The sequence below is a fragment of the Numida meleagris genome, unplaced genomic scaffold, assembly GCF_002078875.1.
Source record: "Numida meleagris isolate 19003 breed g44 Domestic line unplaced genomic scaffold, NumMel1.0 unplaced_Scaffold119, whole genome shotgun sequence".
Classification (NCBI taxonomy): Eukaryota; Metazoa; Chordata; class Aves; order Galliformes; family Numididae; genus Numida; species Numida meleagris.
Window position 1 is genome coordinate 1,301,085 of NW_018362987.1, and position 23,496 is coordinate 1,324,580.

At 43.9% G+C, this 23,496-nt stretch overlaps 1 protein-coding gene across 6 annotated transcripts in view; it reads right to left on the bottom strand.

Moving 5' to 3' along the window:
- Positions 1-23,496, bottom strand: part of PRKG1 (protein kinase, cGMP-dependent, type I) — a 429,334-nt gene that overhangs the window by 379,728 nt on the left and 26,110 nt on the right. Inside the window, exons 1-2 of one of the 6 annotated variants that reach the window (XM_021381837.1) lie at positions 8,505-8,634; positions 7,252-7,341 (exon numbers count right to left, since the gene is read on the bottom strand). The exons of 2 other annotated variants lie outside the window; for them this stretch is intronic. In XM_021381837.1, coding sequence (XP_021237512.1) covers positions 7,252-7,274 — 23 coding nt within the window. In that variant the 5' untranslated portion in view covers positions 7,275-7,341; positions 8,505-8,634. Of the gene's footprint in view, positions 1-7,251; positions 7,348-8,504; positions 8,635-15,978; positions 16,045-23,072; positions 23,483-23,496 lie in introns of those variants that run through there. 3 more of the 6 variants (XM_021381834.1, XM_021381836.1, XM_021381838.1) reach the window with 3 other exon arrangements.

Genomic DNA, 23,496 nt, shown 5'->3' on the forward strand with positions numbered 1-23,496 from the left:
TGTCCTTGTTTCAGGAATGGGGCACTTTCAGGAATATTTACTTAGGGCTGAATTGAACAGCTCCTAATGCAGAGGGCCATTCAGAGCAGAGAGTGAAGCTGTCATCTTTACCCTCCAGAGGCAGGAATCTGCAACTATGTTTTCTGAAAAAGTAATGATCAAAACCAATAGAAAATTAAAAAATAAAAAGGGCATAATCATCTGTGATACATCCGTTCCCAAATGAGTTTAAGCCCATCATGGTAACTAAACCAGCATCAGTAGGAACAAGCTAATTGCATCCTAATCTGCAGAAGTCATGCAAAGGCTCTGTAAGACGTTTGCTATAAATGCATGAAAACATTTGTGCCAGGCTGTGAGTGCCCCTCAAAACAACAGCATACAGAAGTGCATTACTTTGCACACTGCCCAGCCCCAAGGAGGTGCTGCTCCAGTCCTTCAGAGACAGCTCTCCAGGATCTCAACCTCAGAGCAAAATGCCTGGAGAAAATTCATCTGCAGTTTCTGTCCTGGTACACAGGGACTCTGCAAAAGAGCTGTGTCTTAGTCGTGCTGAAAAAGGCCAGTGTTAGAAGTTTGCTTTATTGCAGTGGTCATAAAGTTTAGAATCTGTTCTAGCATGGTGCTCAAAGTCCTGCTGCTAACACCTGCTGGCGACACAAACTAACGTGAAGGCAGAAGATACAACCTGAAGTGTTGTGCAGCCCTACATAAGAAGAAAAGTTAAGATTACAGTGATTGGCAATGCACACAGTGATATACCAAACTCCATAGTATAGCCTATTGTTATTCTGTCAGTAATTTACATTTTAGAAAGAGCAAAATTAATAGTCATCTCAGCCACTTAACTCACAGCCAAAATCCACACGCTCCATGCTAGATATGTACCTTCAGGCACATACGATCAGTATCAGAACAAAAAGCTAATCTTTGTCCCAAAAGGTCCTATTTCAACGTCATAAAACTGCTTGCTGAGAGTAAGGAAAGGAAGAATTTAAGGGCAGATGGAAAGACTAATGCAGCACTAATCCAGGGAAGATTGTGGGATCAGAGAGCCTTCCTTCACCTGCACTAGTCAGGCACAGCATTTGTTTGCAGGGGAGATAGTACAAACCTTAGGTTCAAACAGAGAACAAATGACAGTCAAGTAAAACAAAAGAAATATAGAATATCCATTAGACAACACTAACGAAGAGCATCTGGAAGCAGATCTGAATGTTAGGGTGTTCACAAGTACAATGCCATAGCTACGTACCAAAACCATTTTAAACTGGAGCTCACTGCCAGGGCTGAAACTTGCAGCAGTAAGAATGAGTAAGAATGCAGCTTCCTGCAAGATGAGGACTTAGCATTTACTGATAGGCAGACCTTGCTCAACAGCACTGCAACCCACAGCATCATTTTTGTTCTGTTTCTTCACTGCTGTAAAAATGTAGTCTGAATTAAATACAACAGATGTACAACAATTGCCTGTTTGAAATCCACACAGTGAAATGTTTAAAAGTGTTTACTTCTACAAAATGTGGCTGTGGGAAAAAAAAAAAAAAAAAAAAAAAACCTCGTTCCGAAAAGAGCACACAGCTAAGTATTAGGTCTGCTCCAGATTTCCAGAAACTATTCAGCAGGATAGAAATGCACTGCAAAAAGTATTAATCAAAACTGCAGAATTTGTCTTTAACTTGTGCCTAGACAAACCTCCCTTTCATAAGGAGTGTCCGTTCTAAGCAGTACAAAAAGCAAAGCCTGCACACTTCTATAGGTTCAGGAATGCTCAAAGCCCATGTTCACAGAGCAATTCACTGTTCCTAAGCCCTCATGCACTTAAGAACAGAACATGTGCTCACACGCTGCTCTGGAATGGGACCTCAACATCCTTCCCTTCAGCAAACAAAAGCAAGAAAACCTCTGACAGAAATGGATGTGTAAGCCTCCAGGACAGAGTCATCAAGAGCAGCCAAGTTAAGTCCATTGAATAAGACGTTTTAAAAGTTCTCTTTAGAGACGTTCCTTGAGCACAAAAAAAGTCCACATCCTCCAAAAACCAGTAATGTCCAGCACTAAAGCCTTGCTGTACAATTGCTGTTGCTTGCTGTGTGATTATTCAATCTACAAGCAGGCTGTACAGCCCACACAGCCACCTATTCATCTGGACACTTTATCTTCTGTTTACGAATACTGCCACATGGCCAGTCACACACACAGAGGTTTAAAAACAACACCCTAGAAATCATAAAGCCTTCTGCGATATCAAAACGACTGTCAACAACACAGCTAAAATCTCTTCCCTGCACTGTTTTTTTAGTGTGGGTGTCTCTTCAGCTCCTGCAGAAGAGAGGCAGAAAGGACAGCTTTCAGGGATGACTGTTCAATCCCTCAACCACCAACTTCAGCTCCACTGCCCTCAGGAAAGGTGGTTTTGAAACAAAAGCATTCATGTTGTTAGAAGAATTATTTCTGAGAAGTCAATTACAGAAAGTTGGAGGTCTGCCCCTGCAACTGCCCCAGGAGATCCGGCACTGCAGGCTGGCAGTGGGTACCTCTTGCATGACAGCAATGGAATAGAAACACTAGCTGGCTTTTAAAATGCAGCCTGCAAAAGGATAAACGGATCACCTTTTAAGACTCACACACTGTGTGGCAGCAGAACAGGACAGAAAAGACCTTTCAAGTAAAATCTCAGTCCTGGTTGACTGTAACACCGTTAATAGCTGGTAACTCTGCATTAGCTGTTTGTTTTGGCTATGGACAAAGATCGCTTTAAACATTTCTTAAAGGGAAATGTAAATATAACTCAGGAGAGCTATTCTTGTCCCATTAACTGAAAATAGAGCAGGACCCAAGTTCAGGGCAGAGCAACACAGAGCCTTTACTGTACTTGCTGATGTTCGTGACAGTGCTTGCCTTTCCCCCCACAGACAGCAGAGGTGCAGCTTCTGGTCACGAGAGAACATTTCTGGGAGGGATCTGAAACATCCTGAGCCAAGGCCATTACTACTTAGCTGGATGGAAGAACATGTTCTTTGGAAGAGTACACTAAAAACAATATAAACTGACATTTTGTTAAGAGAGGCAACAGGGAAAGCAACTGTGCCCTGATCTAAACCTTTAAAAAAAGGAAAATAAACCTCATGTTTCCATTTTGCTTGTATGTAAATATGACCCGTAGTTGCAGAATAGAGGAGCTTTGTCGAGAATGTGCTGATGAGAGAGCTCCACTTAGCATTTCTAAATATATCAGTAAAACATGTCGTTCATTTACATTGTTGCTCATTCTATCATATTTTGGTATTAAACATTTAAGAAGCAAAATAATTTAAGGAAAAGAATATTAATTTCCCCTAGAATTTCTCTCATTGAAAACTGCTGTTAGGATAAAAATGCTATAAGCAAGGATTTTTGGGGAAGTTTTTTTGGTTAACTCCTGTATTTAAACATATCTCACCCCACAGATCTTCACCACCCTTTTCTAGGCTAGTATTTTCTATCCCACAAAAACCCAGCTTTAGATACTGGAAACGTTTGGCACTGTCAGCAAGAAAATCATCTCCTCCCAGCACAATTTGCCTACTTCTGAAATGCCTGACACCTCTGAACAACACCCACATGAGCTTCATTTTGAGAAGCCATTACCAATACCTCCCAACAGGATGGAACAGCTACTTGAGTAGATGAAGGAAGCAGCAGAAACTTTGGGCAGCTTATCAGAGGTGAATACACATAGCAAGTGAACGCCAAAGGAGGAACGGAACAACCTACATGCTACGTGCTTGGCTAAACAACATGGTCTTTTGAGGGGTGGTGTTCTCACACATCTCTCAGTTTTGGTGCTCACATCCAGAGTAACTATGCTGGAGACTTTTCACACCAACAGAAATAGCAGAGAAAACGTATGTACCCATATGTGGCAAAGCCAAGGGATGCAGGAACACCCAAACGCCTCCAGCAGGGTTCAGTTTGCAAGACTGAGCCATGGAGATCCAGGCAAAATGTCTTGAAGGTCATGGCAATGTATCTTGAAAAGAACCACCTACTTTAAGGGCAAGAGTTTCTCTGTCAGTCAAATAATTATCCACATACACTTCCACTCCTGACAGCTCTAAGCAGTAAGCTGACTGGAGGCAGGTATGAGGACTGCAACTAAATGGCAACTGAAACTGTTTCCCAAAGCTTATTAGCATATTTTGAGGTCTGCATGGCTTCACAGTGATAAATGAACACTTAGACAGAGAACTGCATTCAGATGCCCTGGAGAAGAAAGTCACAGATAGCTGCTGCAGAGATGGACTTCACCCTGGTGGAAAAAGCAGGAAATCTGCCAAGTGGATGATAACCTAATTTAAATAGATGCAGAAATCCAATTAGAGATCCTCTGAGCAGAGACAGCTCGCTCTCGTCTCTTGGATTAGAGGCTACAAACACATTGCAAGCTTTTCTAAATGTGCTGTTGTCCAGGCAAAATGAATGTGCTCTACAAAAACACTGCTCCTCCTCAGCAGAAGAGCATCAGCAGGGAAAGCTATCACGACAGTGCAAATATACAGCTGTAGGTTTAGTACAGGGCTTCACAGAAAATACTATCTATGAAAAAAAAGTGACAGATTTAACATCAGTTACTGATTCACCTAACACTTCTGATGGATGGCACTGTCACCATGAAAGTTGTTTCACTGCTTCTGTTTTTCTGCTGCCTGGCAAATTCCCTGGTTTAAATAATATAGGTGTCCAGGAGCAGAATGCAGACAAGCACTTGGAGCCTTAGTCCTTCAATAAATATTTCTAGGAATTAAGGAGGAAGTATTTCTTCCTTTGTTAAGGGTCAGTAAAAGGACTGACGATAGCAGCCATGCTTTGAGACACAAATGTTGGAAGGATGTATGGGATCACCTAAATAACATCCTCACCCAGGAGCCAAGGAGCAGGCTGTGGGGATTTAGAAGTGAGCGCAGCCGCTGGATCTGCTCTCAGAAAGGTCGCTTTGGGGACACAGCAGTCCTGAGCGGAGCTGTGGGAGCACCATTACGTGGGCTCTGTTGAGTCTACTAATAAACCAGATTACATTCGGACAAGCACCTTTTGGCAGACAATATAAACTCTAAGGAACCAAGTCATACAACTTTATAATATTTAAATGGAGACAGAACAGCAGCAGGAAACTCATACACTGCCTATGGTAAAGCAGTGAGGCTAGGGATCATGCCAGGAAGCAACCACCAACATTCTCTCTCTATTCAAAGTCAGATCAGGGAGAAATGGTCACATTCAAAGTGTTACTTCCACTGCATAAGTACTGATCATCCCTCTGACTGAGCTTTGAAGAACGTCCCAACAGCAACATGCTTTTCTCAAACTTATTATAGGAAGTCTACCAAGACTGCAGCATCCAAGAAGTCTCAGACTGCCTACTCAAGAATAACCTATAGATGGCAACAACAGAGATGCTGGAAATTCAGAGAAATCTCCATATTTCCCATGTATATTATCCAGAGACAAACTCAAGGGATATTTGCAATTCTACTCCATCAAATCAAGAGTAAATGCAAGTCAGAAAGAAGTTAAAATCATTGTTTTGAAGAGTAATCATGACAAAAAATGACATCAGAAGGGTATCAAATTCAAAGAGAAGGCAAGGAAAAGATGGATTGATTTCAAGGACTCTAGGAAATGGCTCTCCTTTGATCAAAATAACTACCCTCCAGTGGATTTGAATGTTTCCAGGAACTTTAGCCTGAAAGTACACTGTCAAAGGAAACATCCTATTTCTTGCAAAGAAGAGGATTTTTTTTTTCACTAGCAGCACACTGGTAACCTCACATTTTATGCCATCACTTGTCCTCAGGGAACGCTAACAGGAACGGACACGTGCAAAAGCAAAAGGAGGAGGCAGCAACATAAACGTGTACTGCCAAGGTAAGGCCAAGGAACAGCATGCTCACCTGGGAAACCATCCCTCTGAGCGAGTTTTGATGATTGCAGTGTAAGGCACCCTCCCCTACAAGCAACTGTAACCCACTGGCATTACAGACTAGCAGAAAAGCAAACCATAATCACAGCATGAGAAACGCTGAGGTGCTCCCAAAGGAAAGTTCTGCTCTTTACAAGCAGGACCATTTCAACAGGAAACAACGGCACTGATTGTTTCTGGAGTATAGCCTACAACATGCATTAAGTAGATGGCTACTCTGCCTCCTCCAGAGCCAAGAAAGCAATTCCTTTAATAAGACAGGAATGCTCAAGATTCATGCTGTTGAGACACGAGTGATGGGAGACATATATATTTGCCATTGCAGGACGGGCTCTGCAGACAGCAAACAAGGCTCCGCCCTCAAAGGCGGGGTGCATGAAATGTAGCTGCAGCTTGTTGGCGTCGCAGCAGGGGATGGGGAATCCCCTTTCAAGCACTGCAGATGCAGACTGGGTGAACACAGATGAGATGACAACAATGCAAGCACAACAGTAAAAAGGACAGATGCATACTGATGTGCTGGTAGGTAAACAAAGAGCAACAAGGATTTGAAAGTGCAAAGAATCACACTAGAGGAAATACTAAAATATCTGAATCCCACTTAGGGGAATGCAAGACAGCTCCAACAGCTGTAGAAAGGATTATCTTTTTAATCCTCAAGCAGCAGAGCCTGAAAAACCAACTCACCATTGCAAACCATGTCTCAGATCTAGGATTTGTTATATCACATGAAATCCAAAGGAAGATGCTACTTGGCCATTGGTATCCTATACTTCAGTGTCAAGTGCTAACAATATCTCAGTCTTCACTGTTTTTCCCAAATTTATGACATATAGCAGATGGATGGGTTTATTGTGCACCAATTTAAGAGCATCCACTGCAACATATGTTATAGCTGTGGGCAGTTATCAATGGCCCTCCTGCCCATAATGTATAATGAAGAAGTGCTGCTGGTCTGCTGCTGAGGTCCTTAAGTGCAGACCATCTGGAAGGCTCTAAATGGAGGGGAGAAACACCTCTCAAGATAGTGAAAAGATAGAAGAAGTAAGTCAGAAAAGAGCACACAATCAAGTGACACTTATCTGCACCATACGAGCAGAAAAGTAAGTTTGCTCATATGCATCCTGCGTGTCTTGTTTATTTTGTTTCCCTTGCATTGCAATCTTGTATTTAGTCTCCACTTTCCCAACACCCTTATATCTTAGCACCTTCCCACACCACCTTCAAAACCAAAAATGCCTGTTTCAAACACAACAACTTTGGGTCGTCCTTCTTTCTCCTCTGAGTACCTTACTTGACATTCCCAGTGCATGACACAGCTTCCTTTTCTCTATCCTTCCACCACTCAGCTCCTTCACTGGGCTTGAGGATACTGCAGCCTGCAACAGGACACAAGCAGCTGAGCCTTGGGCCAGGAGGAAAAGGTCTGCAAGAAGACACGACCGGCTTGTAAACAGAGCTGAGCAAGACAGGAAGGCCCCGAGGTCTCAGTGTGCAAGAGCTAGAAGTAGGTGATAACTCATGTTAGGTTTGGTGGGAAAAAGGAGAGGGGGAAACACACACACAGAAGTGGAACAGTAAATAAGCATACCACAAAGAGATGGAAAGAGTGGTCCTCCCACGTGCGGCTCTCTAGGGAAACAGTTACACTCTGTCCCAAATATTTTACAGAATTAGGAATGCAGTTTTGTTCACTCCTTGAAAAGCATCACTACACTTCTCTCACATTTCAGTTTGTTCCACGGTACGCAAGTTGCATTTTGGAAATATTTACATGAGGAAACACACAGAGAGAGCTAACAAGAGATGGAGAGAATATGCATGCCAAGGAGTTATTTTGGAATAGGAAACAGGAACTACTCGAGTGAGCTGAAACAAAAAACTTTAACCCTGACAGACCTAAAGAGTGTTACTTAGAAGACATTTAACTGCATTTTAAAGACATTCAGACAGTTCTTTGCCTCAAAGTCAAAAGCAAATGCAAGTTCTCAGAATATACATTATTACAACACATATTCAAAAGCAGAAAGATCAGCCCAAGTGCATGTTAAACCAATGAGCCAAGAAAGTGACTGACACAAGCTCCTGGAAAAAAAACCTCCCCTGAAGTGAGTTTATGGAACAAAAATACACAAACTTTTCATGTGAATGAGCAACAAGCAGAAATTGCAGTTGCTGGGTTTTTTCCCCAACCTAAATTCAGCCCATTATCTCCTCCCTGCTAGCAAACAGCAACAGCGACCAGAGGTAAAAGACAGTTCAGTGACAATACCAAAATCAGCAGCTCATCTCCACTCTCTCCACTGCTTGCTTGTCTATAGAACTGCACTTTTAAGCTTGCCTTTGGAGCAACTTTTAAATGTTCTTTAGTTTTGAAGGACTTCAGCTTATTTGCCCTAGCCCATACAGTGTGTAGGTCACCCACTGGGTCATGCAGGATTCACCTATTCTAAATGAAATTCCTCTGCTCATCTAACAAAACTTTTTTTTTAAGCTAGCTGCAGTACATAGACAGTTCTTTGGAAACGCTCTTTAATTTTACCTGCATTCCTGTGAGGCAGATTCACTCCAGAAGCAAAAACCTTTGTAGTTTCTCCATGATGAAACACTGATACTCACCTCTTGCAAGGGGAGTAACTACTTGGTTTTGTCCACTTCTGTCAGTTCTCAACCTTAATTACAATAATAGAAGTATCAGTCACTTGCTCATCTTTAAACTTTAAGCCAAAAGTTCTCTATAACATTATTTGTAATGTCCCTAAACTCATGCTATACACATCACTAAGATTTGGCTTCCCCCATTTTTCTTTACAGCACACGATTTTAGCGGTCAGTGGCGTTAACATTACAAGGTGCCCCACATATCACAATGTTTCTTTCCTCCCATACTGTAACTCATAGGAGTCAGCTAAAATCAAAGGCAAGAGGCCTTACAAACACAATAGTCAGTCTTCACCTGTTGGCTTTATGTATACAAATCTGCCAGTTTTTGGCAGTTATCTGAGAGAACTGGTATGCGCTGTGCTGTTCCATCCAAATTCTACTTGCACAATCTGCCTTTAAGGTCAAGGAAAAAAATCCAACAAGTCTTACATATGGTGAATAGTAAATCTGCATGATGCTTTCTGGGGTTTCATTGCAAAGGGAGTATGATGCTGTTCTACTTATAAAGGTCAAGTAAATTGATGCAGTCTGCGGAGCTCTAATGCCTCTGTATTATTAAAACAGAATATTTAGACAGCCTCTTTCAGAGCGAAAGAAATCTCAGACTAATATTTGTCCCTCCAATCTCAGCTGATGTGTGCACACAGTTTTGTGTACGCTGAGTAGAACATGACAATGAATGCTTATTTGTTCTTCATTTGAATTATGACAACTGTTATTTTTGAAATACTCCATAACATTTTAACAGGTTGTTTGGATAAGCCACAGCTATAAATCCTGATCAGCTGTCAAGCAAGGAAAAACCTCTGTATTACCTTTTGGCAAGACTGTATTACCTTTTGGCAAAACTAACTGCTGAGATAGAGAAGGGAGGAAATGGGGCTAAGAAAGGGTTAAAGCTGCTTACCAAATTGCTTAACCTGGGTCCCCAGCACAAAATAGTTCCCTTCTGCCATCTTCCAGTAAAGAAGTGATGCCTGACCTGGAACATTTCCATACAAATCACTGAGGATGTCACACAACAGTCCAACAATGCATGAAGCCTGAGCTATTTTCCTCAGATCTTCCCTGCTTTTGTTCAAAGCAGCTAGAGTGTTTTTTTCATCTTTGAATCACAATTTCAAATTAAACAGTTTCAACAATCACGTTGATAATTATACCACAGCAAAAATGCAGAGGCCCATGCACAAGACCACTTTACACAGCTAATAGCACCTATGGAGATGCTAACACTGCAAAAAGCCCCCACAAGACCCCAGGAAAGGCAGCAAATGTATGAGGGAACAATGAAATCCTATCTATCTAAACAAATCTAATAACAGCACTTACAGTTAAATGCTGTGACTTGACGTGAAACCATAACATCCAAGAAATTCCTCACCTGACCTTGGTTGGGAAACTGAATTTCTGGTGACATTTCATCTTTGATATTCTCCTACCGTGGCCTCTGAGGTCTAGTGAATGCTGAGTGCTGTCCTGTGCTAGCAGACAGCACTGAAGAACAAGAGTGCAATCCAAAACTTAGTAGCTATCTCCCTGATATCTCCCTGAGGTTCATTTTTATGGCTGTCATATTTCTTCCCCAAGCAGTTCAGAGAAGTCTGTAGAGTCAGGAGAGGTGAAGGAGAACAAAGAAGAGCCAGACAGAATTAGGATTTGCAGGTGCTCTCATTTCACATTCCGGACAGATCCACCCAGCCCATGCAGCTGGAAGTTAAGCAGCAGAAACGCCAAACAGCAGCCATACCTTCCAAGAATTCAGCTAGGCTCCACGTAGCCTTCAGGCTTAACGGAGTCAGGGAGAATACACAGACCAAAGTTTTAAACTGAATTTTAACTACTCAGAACTGTAAGGAGTTCACACACCTGGGACTACTTCAACAGCAATAAGCCGTACTTTAAAGATTGTTGTGTAATATACTTTCAGGTTAATAGGAAAAGAAAACGCTACATAAATCACGCATTAACCTATACCTGTATTCCGTTCCGCTATTTAGGTGGAAACATGGGGAAAGTTTCTCCTCCTGTGAAAATGAACGTCCATTAAATGAGAGCATGGGTGTTTTAAGTGGCCTGTTTTTAATAAAGGCTCTGCCTTGTTGTTTGCTATTTCATAGCTAATTAAGTTATGAAACCTAACTTCTAATCACTAAGTGTTCATGCTTATGAAGGAATTAGAGTTAAGTTAATCTCTGGGATATAAAAATAAGGAATTTACAAAGGCTTGTTAATCAGCACTGAAAGCCAGACAGAACAAAGCCTGCACAGCGGTGGGCAGACAGGAGCTTGTGCTGCCCGCTGCTTCCTCCCGCTCAGGTGTGACACCTGGTGTCTCACCTTTAATCCCAGATAAATCATGAGGCAAAAACGTATGGACAGATAAGTAGGTCTGGATCAAGCAGGTCACAGAGGAGAGTTTATGGGGGTCTTGTTTTGTTTTAAGCATCAACTGTGTTGAAACTACAAGAGCCCACAGATGCAGCACTCACAGGGGACTGAGGAGAGAGCAATGTGGATGGACACAGGGGCTGTACACCTAAAAGCTTGCCTTTTTTTATTTTCAGCTGTAACAGATGTCTTCTCCCCACTGCTCAGAATTATTCTTTTTGCAGAGAACAGAAGCCACAAACAGCCAAGACATTTGCAGACAGTATAAAAAGCGGTTTTGGGGGTGTGAGGGGGAGGGCCAAATGCAGAAATCTGTTTGTTTGGCACCCAAATATAGCTGACTTAACTCAGCAAACATTTTTTCTCTACTATGTGCTATTCTCTCTGTATTTAGAGGCTGTAAGGAGCCAGCTTATCGTCATCATTTAATTATATTCTCAGATGGGGAATTTGCTTTTTTTCCTTAAAACAAATTTCTGCCACAAGTGACCATGACCACCCACCTGGGCCTCAGGTGCAAAAAGGCAGTTTTCAGTTGAAGCTCCAGCAGCAGGATGTGCTCTTAGCCTCAGCCCTACCCAAAGGCACTCTGCTCAGAGCCTCCTGCCTGGGAACCCAACCTCTGACAATCCAAGCAGACACATCACCAGGCAACTATTCAAGACGGGCCTCCTTGCGATTGCTTTGTTTCATTCAGCACAACGCAGGTGCCAGTACAAGACAGGTTTAGACAGGCTGCATTCAGAACTGGGGCTGCTTCTAAGAAAAGCTTTTTTGGATAGTAAACAAAACTAAGTTCAGTGTTTTGAGATTGCTGTTTAAAAAGCACGATAGCCCTCCAGATTTTTTTCAATGGAATCACACACTTGTGCACCTGCAGGATGTGGAGGAGAACTTTTTTTTTGCAATGAAAACTACCACACTGTAGGGTTAGGCCTATGTAGAATGTTTTTTTCCATTATCACTGAAACCAATTTTTGCTTGCTGAAGTTCTATCACAGAGGCAAATCTCTGTCAATGCAGCATCTGATTTACCTCTTTAGATGAGTGCCAAAGGTGCAAACAGACAAGCCATTTCACTTCTCAGAAACCCTCACTGATACTTTTTGAAAAGCACAGGCAACAGGCAAGAAAGGGTAGTTTTTTACTCCTAAATAAAACCATACTCTACAATTTTTTTCCAATGCTTTCATGCTAATTTGCTGACGTAGCTGCCCTTTATTCTCAATATATGTACTGCAGAAAAATGCACTTGAGTCTACAAAGCAATCCAGAGAAAATGGTTATCAAGATATTCAATGGCCGTGGCTGAGCAATCCCAGGATCACCAACATAAGCAGATTAAAAAAAAACCAGATATTTAGGTCTTCCAAAAATGCACAAAGTGCCTGGAAGGTTGAAAGAAGCAGATGACATTGGTGAAAGGAAGAAAATCTGTACAGGAGCATAAGTAAGACAGGCACTGCACTGCTCTTTCCCCTGCAGACACTACTGAGGAGCTAGCACCTGAGCCTCATAAGGGTCTCCAACATACATAAAAACTTTAAATACCTGTAAAGATCCTATCTTCCTTGTTCAAGCATGCACATTTTACAGAGTTGTCTGAGCCATCGCTAGGACACCTGCTTTGCTTCAGTGCATAAATCATGTTGCCTTAACTTCCACCTATGCTTCTAGATCCTACCCAAACTAAGCACCAGTTCATGATGACTTACACTTCACTACATATTCATAAATTTTGTACTGATTTAACAAAGTTGCCACAATGCTCTGGAAGATTATTTGACTGTATTTCAACAGCTGCCTTCCTTAGTACTGGCCCCAGAGACTAAATTTTTGCAGCCATTAAGTCCAGTGAGTTTAACCAAATGACATGACTCTCATTTACAACATTTGTACATTGCAGACAGCATCAAGAACCTCTAGCAGTAGATACAGGTTTTTTTTTGTTTTGTATTTGTTTTTTAAAGAAGAAACAGGTTCATTTTGGTTAAATCTGCAATAAAAAGAGTCCTCTATAGCTCGTGGATGGAACTGCTGATCAAAACCAAGGAAAGAAAAAGAGCCACCATGCTCCAGAGCTTAAGTCCCCACCTGAAAGTTGAGTGGCATGGTCTCGCATGCCTGGATCTGTCTGATTTCATCCAAGTCCCCCATGTGTCCATCCTCACTATGTTGTTGGGACAGCCTCGTGCTCTGTGGAAGCTTTTCCATTTGCACCCGCAAATACCAGGATAATGCCTCAGCCCGGGTTTACACACCCCTAGTGAGACTTCATCAGGCTAGTGGCTGACTCTTTGAGCTCTTTTTGGCTTTTCAGAAAAAAATACCTGCTATATCTTTGCAAGACTACCAGCATGAAATCAAAAAGTTGGTATTTGTTTGATTCTGCCCATTTTGGACTTGCTTTACCTAACTAAATAACAGTGGCAGTCATCCTCATCCATCCTTGTCGAACGAAAACAAGCTGGGGATTTTAGGGAAGCAATAATTTGCTCCTAGTCATGATGCACAACATACGTTTGTGGAGTACCTGCCACAATGGCTGATGAGGAGATAACACTTGCAAAGCAGAAGGTAGAACAGCTGCTTCATGCACGACAGAAGCAGAGGATGGGTCTGCAGCCACACAGAGCCAAATGTCCCTCTTCCCAGTGCCTAATACCTAACCAGTAGGAGTGGCACATTCACATCCCACAGTCACCATTATTGGCTTACGTACTCCAGCGCTCAGGCTTGCCATGTCTGCAGAAAGCATTCCTTGATGGTGCATGCCCTCCTGCAGGGACATTAATAAATCTAGCTAATGAATGGAGCTAATAAAATGGATAGTTAGCATTACCATGGGACTCCTCTAATGAAAGACTGCTGAGTTGTGACACAATATCCACCCCGCAACAGATCCCTGCACCACTGCCAAAAAAAAGGCCACATGAGCTCTTTCTGCCAAGGCAAGCTGTGGCTCTGAGACACCATGTCAGAGTCAGTTAAGCAACAAAATAAGTGAGTTGTACCACCTGTGTCCCTTCTCCAAGCAGAACTGCTGTGAAAGTTCGAATATCTTGCAGAAACAAGTCTAACTTCAAATGGTAACTCAGTGGCTGCCTCCTCCTTTCAGAAACTGCAAGCAAAGCTCTGACCAAGGGAACTTCAAGCAAGAACAGAGTATCTGCCTTATTTAAGCTCCCCCAGCGTACTCATTATCGTAGTATCTGAGTACATCTGTGTTGGGTATAGCGCTAATAGAGAAAAGCTGTCATCTCTCCACGCTTCATTTCTCTCGTGTGCCTTGCAGATCTGTACTTCTACAGGGAAAATAGAAAGCAATCAAGTATCTGATGAGCAGGAGATGTTTTCTCCCCTTCGTGCAATTGCTCTGTTAACAGGATTTAAAAGTGCAAAGACGTGTATGGAAAAAAAATACGTATGTGCATGTATACACACACTCAACTCAACTAGTTATTAAACACCTAGCAAGTCTAGATAAACAACACCATGAGAGCACTCAGCAGTAAATTATGTATAGGCATGAAGGCAAACAAACCCCATTTCTAACTGAGGCTTAGTCCATGTTTTATCTGCACACTGCCTACCAGCAAGACATGGCACGAGTGCAAAGAGGACAAATAACAACCGCTAGCCTCAGCTTTACTTCAGTGCTGGAGCAGCACTTCATCAAGCACTGCACCAAAACATATCAAGTAACAGCTGAATGACATCCTGCCATCATCTTGCAGGCACTGCAATGTTTTGTCAATACAGCTCAAAGCCATTGCCACTGAATGCCCTGACGGAAAGTGAACAGGTCATTGCATGTCCTTTTTGGTGTTAGTTTTCGGGGCAGCAATGTGAGCTATTGGTCTTTTGGCTGAGCTGAACAAGATCCAGGCATCCAACCTGATGGAATTGCTGTCTGCCCATAACAGGAGGCCCCTGGGACATCACATCTGATCAGCCACAAGGCACTGATTTTGTGCAAACTGACACAACAGAAAAGCTGGATTGTCAGGAGAATCAAGCTTCCCGCGCTATCTTATGTGACAGCCACTGGAAGCTCTCTGACTGCCGATGTATAGAGGAAATGAGGGAGGTTTCCTAGGGAGATGTAAAGTCTAACAGATGGGACAGCTTAGCAGAATGAAGAGCTTTGAGGCTGTGAGGGATAAGATAAGCAGATGTCTGGAGGAAGAGAAAAAAAAAACCTTGGGGAAAAGAAGGAGGATCAGGAATGAACAAGAGATCCAGGGGAGTAACTGAGGCTAAGGACAAAGAGGCCCTTTTCTAGGAAGTGCAGTCTGCCCTGCCACAGTGGGCAGAAGGGACAGAGGTGTACAGGCAGAGAGAGGGCTCTGGGAACAGAGAGCCAGCGTACATGCTGCAAAGGGGACAGAGAACACCCCCAGCACACACAGGGATCTCTGAGGGAACGTGGAGTCAGACATGAAGAGAACAGATGCAACAAATTCAGCCCCCAGATCTCAACTGACAATCCTGCCCTGCCGGTTTGTGTTCACCTACCAGTCAGTGGGAAAAGTTGTAAGAAGTACTGACTCCTTCGTCCTGCTCAGCCCCCTTTCACAACACCTGAAAGCTCAGTTTTTCCATCCACACTTCTGATGAAAGAGAGAGAAGAAAACCTACTGTCTTGCTTCAGCAAGTTCTTGCGGCTGCCTGCTCTGCATCTCTCTGCAGCTTCCCCAGCAGGTATCCAGCTGTCTGGCCAAAGACAGCAAAAGTGAGCTGTTATCACAGCTGTCATCAAGACCACATCTTCAATGATGAGGAACACAGCTCAAGACTGCGTCATTTATCATGGGTCAAAACCATCTATTTCATTCATTCAAAAAAAAAAACAGTAAAAATACAACAAAATGTAGTAGTTATCAAAAAATGCACATCTACTCTATGTGATCAGGTTTAGCTACCACTTCAAACTTTGCTCATAACCCATTACAGAAACTTACCAATGTAAATCATACTGAGACTTCACGGCAAACATTTGCACGTATTTGTGTACGTATTTCCAACTCAGAAAGGACAATCTTCCATTCCAACTAAAGGAATTTCTCAGGTTCCTAGGGGATATGATTTTCAAAGCATATCAATAGCAATTAAGACAATTAAGATTGTTTCAAACAAGCCTGAACTTAGAGCCATGTGGCATTATTTGCATCATGTTTGGTTTAACTACACCATTGTTAACTTCCTGCCTATTGCCTCAATGTGCTGCTTGAGTCATGCAGCAATTGATTTCTTCTGTTTGTATATATACACCCACCAGACACTACCCACCAAAAAAGTTATTTGCCTCGTTTAGCCTGCAGATTATAAGAACACTTACAAATTCCCCTCACCCAGTGGATCTTTGCATGAAGTTCACATCACATAGGCAGTTTAAATAGCAAGAAGCACCGAGAGATCCCAGGGACCAACTTGTGCTGGGGGCAAGGCTATGATGAAAACCTAAAGCCACTGCTCCATGTCACCAGTTATTTCCTCTTCTGCTCCTGAATCTGTATTATTCTCTATGGGTGTCAAGCTGCAGAAGTAAACAGCATTTCAACATTCCCAGGGCACAGCTGATAATAGAAAAAAAAAATCCGTATACACCACAAAAACTGAGATTTAATTGTTTTACAGCCTATTAAAAGTTTATTTCATAATATATTTATGCTAATGCAATGCTCCTGTACACATGGATAAGTACATATGGGCACATACACAATGGTCATTACATGTATTTCTTTTGAACCTATGATGATAACATTTAGCAAAGTATGTGGGCATTTACAAGGCTACAGACTCCCTTCCAGACAACCCAGACAGCTACACGATGATTTCTCCTACTTGTTCCGACAACTCACCATCAGTAATGGACAAAATGAGCTGGCCTGCCTGGAGAGTTTGCAGAGCCACTTCCAGCCTACAGCGCAGAGCTGCTTCATGGCTTTCCTAACACCATTTGTGCGCTGAACGGGAAACACCTCCAACAAATATGCTCACAAACCAAGTCAGAAAGGGGAGTTCAGAGAACAAAACACACATCCAGATAGGAAAAATGCTGCAGTATGAGTATAGGCCCTATTTCTGGGACATCCTACTCCAAGATTACTGCTAACAAAAAAACATTAAGTACAGCCCAAATAACCCTAACTCTACTTTACAGTGTTAAAGTCTGGGAACACATTTTCTGCTCTGAGACCATGCACCAGCGTTCAAGTTTGGCTATATGTGCTCAGGCACTAGTTTCCAAGGAAACCAGTGACTACATGAACATTGCAAAATGCAAGTCCTATGCTGTCTGTTTCACAAGTACGCTGTAGCTATCTCCATGACACAAACCCTCCTAGGTAGATGCCGTACCACTGCTTCTCAGAGACCTTTAATACAATTTCAGACTTTAGGATGTTCGTATACACACTACATATCGAAGCAATGTTCACACTTGCAACCACACCACTTTCTATATTTGTTCAGAAAAGGATAAAAGAATTATTTGATAAAGGAGTTGTTTGTTTTTTTCCTGCTCTTTCAGACCTTCAAAACAAAAACCAGCTGCACAAAATGGCATGGACTTCTCTGCCTGCACATACCCCCTTGGAAATGTCAAACCAGCAACTGAAAAACATCTATACAGATATTTATTATTTAGCCAGCTACAAAAGCCAGGCATTTTGGCATCCCAAAAATCCAGAGACATGAAATACCAGCAGCGCAGGCAGCAAGGGGTGTCATTTAAGACAGTAAATCAAAGCTGCTTCCTGGGAGCCCTTACCTTAAGACAAGATGCACATTCCATGACTTCTGAAATCTTAGCATCCCACAGGTTCCATTTCAAGCATTATAAGCAAAGAAACTGTTACATATCAAGCCACTGTAGGATGAGTTTTTTGTTTGTTTTGTTGAGGCAGCAACCAGTCTGAAGCTTTGTGCTACTCCATACATTTTTGCTCACAGTCAGCACACTGATGTGGTGGGTTCTCTTGATTCATTTCTGATGTGTAGGATGCATGCTGTGTTTAGGAACATAGAATGTGAAAGCTCAGGACTACTTTCACAGCAAGTCCGGAGAGAAGGCATTCATGCCCATGGCTTGGGGCAGTATCTTCTGCTGAGGTACTTTAGAACTATGTATCACCAGCACAAACTCAATAATACAGAGAAGAGCAAAAAAGCTAATACTCTAGAAAGTGAACTTACAGATATGCATTTCAATTAAAAAATAGTTTCTGTGTTAATGATAGATAGCCTTTTGTTACAAGCTATTAGCTTGCTTAAAACTACTATGCTTGCCAAATAGTTTCATTTTGCATATAGTCACCATTAAAATTTCAAAACAGATTCTGAGCAAAAGTGATTTTGCTTAAAACTTGGTGTATTACGCTACACTATAAGATTAATATCCAAAAGTGGCAGAAATCCAGAGGGGCATGTGCTGCTTGCTGCTCGCTGCTACTAAGCAAAAGTAACAGAAATGGCAGCAAAGTTTAATCCTGCCATCCCTAGTGAAATTGGCAGTTGAACAGAAAATCACAAAACAAATAGATGGTTTTAATACCTTATTTTTTGACCCTTCCTTTGAATAAAACATCTCTGGTCATTAGTTTACATTAAGCATAAAGATTACCTGCCCAAACAAGCTTACTTCAGAGATGCTCCAGACACTACTTGCTGACAGAGATAAATCTTTGTCCCTTCCCTAATAACTAAATACAACACAGTTATTTCTTAGCATCGCTGGCCATCAAAGCCTCAGGAGGCTGACTCATAGGCAGAGGGAACATATCAGCAACCTCACCGTGCCGCTTCACAAAGCATCAAGAGGCAAAGACTGATGCATGAGTCACGTGTGTGCTCCTGTGCATAGGAAAGCCCTATCCACCAGCACCGGCACCTTGCTGCTGCCAAACCTGGCCTGTCAAAACAGAGGAAAGCAGCATTTGACTGACTAGCATTCTGCACTGCCATTGACATGCTGCATGTAAAACTGCTGTCAGGAAGCACTTAATCCTCTGCAATGGAAACTCATCCCTGCAAAGCGTGAGGCCCTGCTCTCCGAGGAGACAAGCAGGTGGGAGCCAGAAGAACAGACAGCTCATGAGGCAGCTCTGCAGGGCTGCCCCAGCCCACCTCACAAACAGGATGAGTTTAGGACCAGGCCACTGGGTGAGCAGCAGGCCCCATGTACCCAGATCCAGCAGCATGCTGACAGACATCAGTTTAAGCATGAAGTAGCAGATCCAGGCACACAGATTCTTCCTCAGAACAATGTTAAACTACTTTCAGATTGAATCAACATTCTATCATGTAGCATGTAAAAGCAATTCCAGCAGTTCATTACTTAATCATAAATGAATTTCAATTGGTCATTGGACACATCACATGGAATTCCAGTTTGAAACAGAAGAAAAATGAAAGGTTGCATTACCCTTGCCTGTTTACATCCATGGCTGCTGACAGCCTTTGTTATTTTCTGCAGCATGATAGCAAAACCTGTGTACAACACGACTACAGATGCCACCAGTCCTCTCCCGATTTCACAGCTTCTGCTCTACATTTCAGGAAGCAATCACTCCGGAGTGGCTGTCTCCCTTCCTGATCACAGGCCCCTCATCAATCTCTGCTTTGAGTGGTCAAACAATGTTGCAACCCTCCTCTGGATTATTTTAGGAACAGGAAAGTGTGAGCTTTAAGAAAAGGGGCTGTTGGTTTCTATAGAACTAGTTTCTGAGTTAACAGATGACTCCTAAGTACCACGGCATGGATATCATTTATAAATACCAGCAGATAATTTTATGCAAATATTCTAAATATGAAGTGTTTTTCAAATACTTCTGGCTTTTTATTACTATTGTGACTGCTTAGAAATACGCCCCTGGCCCATAAATGTAAACATTTGCTTTCAAAGAACCAATTTAGTTGCTAAATCTCTTGTACATATGTTGTACTTTCCCTAAGGCTATGCAACAAAATGCCGGTTTTGGATTTTTAAACCCAGAATTCTTTAATACCACTCACAGACTGCTACTCCCCTTACAAATGAATCTCTCATATTTGGAAGATTTCCCAACTCTACATCTGAAGCATTCCTAAGTCTGTTAACTCATAAAACCAAGATTTTTCCATCTTACTCAATAGTTCCTATGAATGACACTGCACCTTGCCTCAGCTCAGCGAAAGCAGTGACAGAGAACACACCACCTCTGGTAAGAGGAGATGGAGCCCTACACATCCTTCATGTTCATTAGCTCTCTGCTTTGGTTCCTATTCTGCTCATACAATTTCTTCCTCCTGGAAAACAAAATATGCTGATTACACAGTCTTTAAAAATATATATTAAAAAAAAGGATACAGCTGTGACCAATGACAAAATGAAACTTCCTTTTACAGTAAAAGTCCTGGGTGTTTTCTCATTTTAAGTGCAAAACAGGAAAGCAAAGAACCAAATGTTACAGCTTCCTCGCTCAGAAGGTTACTCTTTGGTCTGCAGCTTTGTAAAATCTTAATCGAAATAACTGTTGATACAAACTTTGTCTCATGGTATTACTTCAGTGCTGGCAGGCTGTTAGCAGGCAGAATATATCCTATGAGAGGTCAAAGGTGTGGAAAAACAAACAGAGCAGCAATCTGAGGAGATGGAGAGGAGATAAAGATTTGTCACTGCATTTTTCAAGCAGGGAAAACCACCCAGACTTCTCCATGGTCTTTACCCACTTACTGTAGCCACTGCAACCTCTGGGGTGGAGAAAAAAAAAAAAGCCACTTCAGACAACTTTTTTCCAGTTACTTGCACACAAAGACATCAGATAAAGGAGCCACTTCGGATGCTTGGATTAGATGATCTTAGAGGTCTTTTCCAACCTTAATGATTCTATGAAATGTCAAATATGTCTCCCTGATCTCATAACACAGAAGAAATTGGCAGAATGTGTCCTTCTGCATATTTTAGTCATAAACTCCTCATGTGAACTCGTATTTCACATTAGCAAGATAAAAAACTAAAGAACTTTAGAGACAAAATAAGCCCAACCCTGCAACAGTGACCAAAACTGAACGTTTCCTCTTTGTCTCCTACAGTGCTGGAAAACGGGCAGATATTGGAGGTTGGATCCCACCACCTCAGGAGCTGTTGGAGTTCAGCATCCACTGGTCAAAAAAGTCAACCCTGATTTTCACATTTTAGTCCTTGCTTCCTGTTCTGTTTCCAGATACTCTCCACCCCAACCCTCAGTACTACTGTGACTGTATTAAACAACACATCCTAAAGATTGCTAAGCTCTATTATTCAAGAGGAGGACTTGCTCTTAAACACTGTGCAAGCCATGTGCATAAAAGTGTGAGAAAAGCCATTACTTAGGTATTAATGATTCCAATAAATTAAACCAGGTGCACTTCCTCAGTCTCCCAGGTGCAGACACCACTAACAGCAACTCATCCGGATTTTAATCGTAAGCACTCCTGGTAAGTGGAACATACAGCTTACTTTTTTATATAGGGGTATCTTCCTTTCCATTTAGATGCTCATGTTGAAAATACTCAGTAGTGCCATACCCCATGGACTCACTAAGTGGCTGAAACAACCGCCTAGCCCCAGTAGACCTAGCACTGCCTCACAGGCATCAGACCTTAGGTGTGAGGCACTGAGAGTTCCTGCTCATCAAATCAAGGCTGCCTCAGAAGAATAGTGAATGCTTCCTAGAGAAACGTGCACCTCTGGGACTGTGGGCAAGTCATCTTCTCCACCACAGTGATCGAGGCATGCAGCAGCAACTTAGCCCAGAGCATTTTAAGTGGCACAAGGGGACCATGCATTTAACATCAGTCATGGGAAGTCAATATTAAGCACTGCTTCGGATAGGTTATGCACTGCACTCCAAGTGAGGCTATGAGAAGGCATTTACAGAGCAAGAAACTAAAATTCAAGCTGGAAAATGTTAATTCAAGCCTTGATAGGCTTGCTCCGTGTTGTGCTGTATGCAGCAGAGACTCAAGGTTTGCTCTGCATAAAGTTGAAGCTCTTCCACAATCTCAAGGAGGTGCAGTTAAAACCGAAACCCTTGGCTCAGGACTTAAAACAGGAGAAGCACACCAGCTGGTGTGGAGCTGCAGGGCAGCGGCTGGGGTCTCTCCACACCGGGCCACATGGGAGCAAGGCCTCGTCCTGCTGCCACCCACCGCCATTTTGTGGGGGCACCAAGGGGCAAACACACACCCCCGTGACAAAAAAAAACAACAAAACATGTATTTCTGTAGGCGAGAGGCTGGTGTGCACTGAGGCTGAGGAAGAGACAGCCCCGTCCCTCACAGCAGCCCTATCGCCGGTTGTTTTCATGCGATGTACGCGTCTCGAAGGCACACAGGTGTGCTGGCACCACGGAGGAGCGCCCAGCCGCCGTCGCCCCGCCTCATCTGCCTGGCACCGGGGGGCTAAGGGGCCTACCACCCTCCCCCCTCTCCGACTTGCTGGGGTTCCTGGGGGCATTTTGTGGGTCCGCCACAGTTCCTCCCCGCCGCCGGGTTGAGCCGCAGCCGTTCGCCTTAAAAGGGCAAAATATCTGCGGAAAAACGGCGGCGGGAAGGGGGAGTCGGAAGAGGGTCCCGGGGCCGCTGCCGGGGCCGGGCCCGGGCCATGGCCGCCCTTCCCTCCCCTCCATCCCTCGCGGGGTGGTTGCCAGGAGACGGCGGGGCCGGGCAGGGCAGGGCAGGGCGAGGCGGTGGGGTCGTGCTGTGCCGGGGCAGCGAGCGGCCCCGCGATGGGGAGCGGCCGGAACGCGGCAGCGGCGCGGTGCGGTCCCGGGGAGGCTTCGGTATCTTTCTGAGGAAGGGATCAAGTGCCGCGCCGCGGAAGGAGGCAGTGCCCGCCAGGTGCCACACGTGGCCGCATCCCGGAGCCGGGCACAAATAAAGAGCCGCGGTAACGGTGGAAAAACCCCGGAGGGTGGCGGCCGCCCCGGCACCCCGCGCTGCCCGGCCCCTCCCGCAGCCCCTCAACTAGCCGAGCCCTCCGCTCGCAACTTTCCCAACGCCGCGGGCCGGTGGGCGGGCGGGCGCTGCTTACTGAAGGCTCTTGGGGTAGAAGGGGAGCGTGACGTGGCTGAGGTCCTGGATGTCGAAGGCGGTGGGCTCGGCCGAGATCGCCTGCCGCTTGGTTCGCTGCTCGCCCTGCAGGCTGCCGGCGCTCTGCTGCTGCGCCTGCTGCGTGGCGGGCCGGATCACCGAGCGGTACTTGTCCAGCTCGTTCTGCAGCCTCTGGATCAGCTCGTCCTTCTGGTCCAGCTCCAGCTCCAGCTCGTCGATCAGCGCATCCCGCTGCCGCAGCTCCTCGATCTTCTCCTGCAGCGCGTACTGTAAATCCCGCAACGTCCCCATGCTCTCGCTCGCCCCGAGCCTCTCCCGGCAACTTTCCACCGGGAGCCACCCGGCGCTCGGCCCAACTTTCCCGCGCCCCTCCGGCCCGGCCCGGCCCGGCCCGGCCCGGGGCC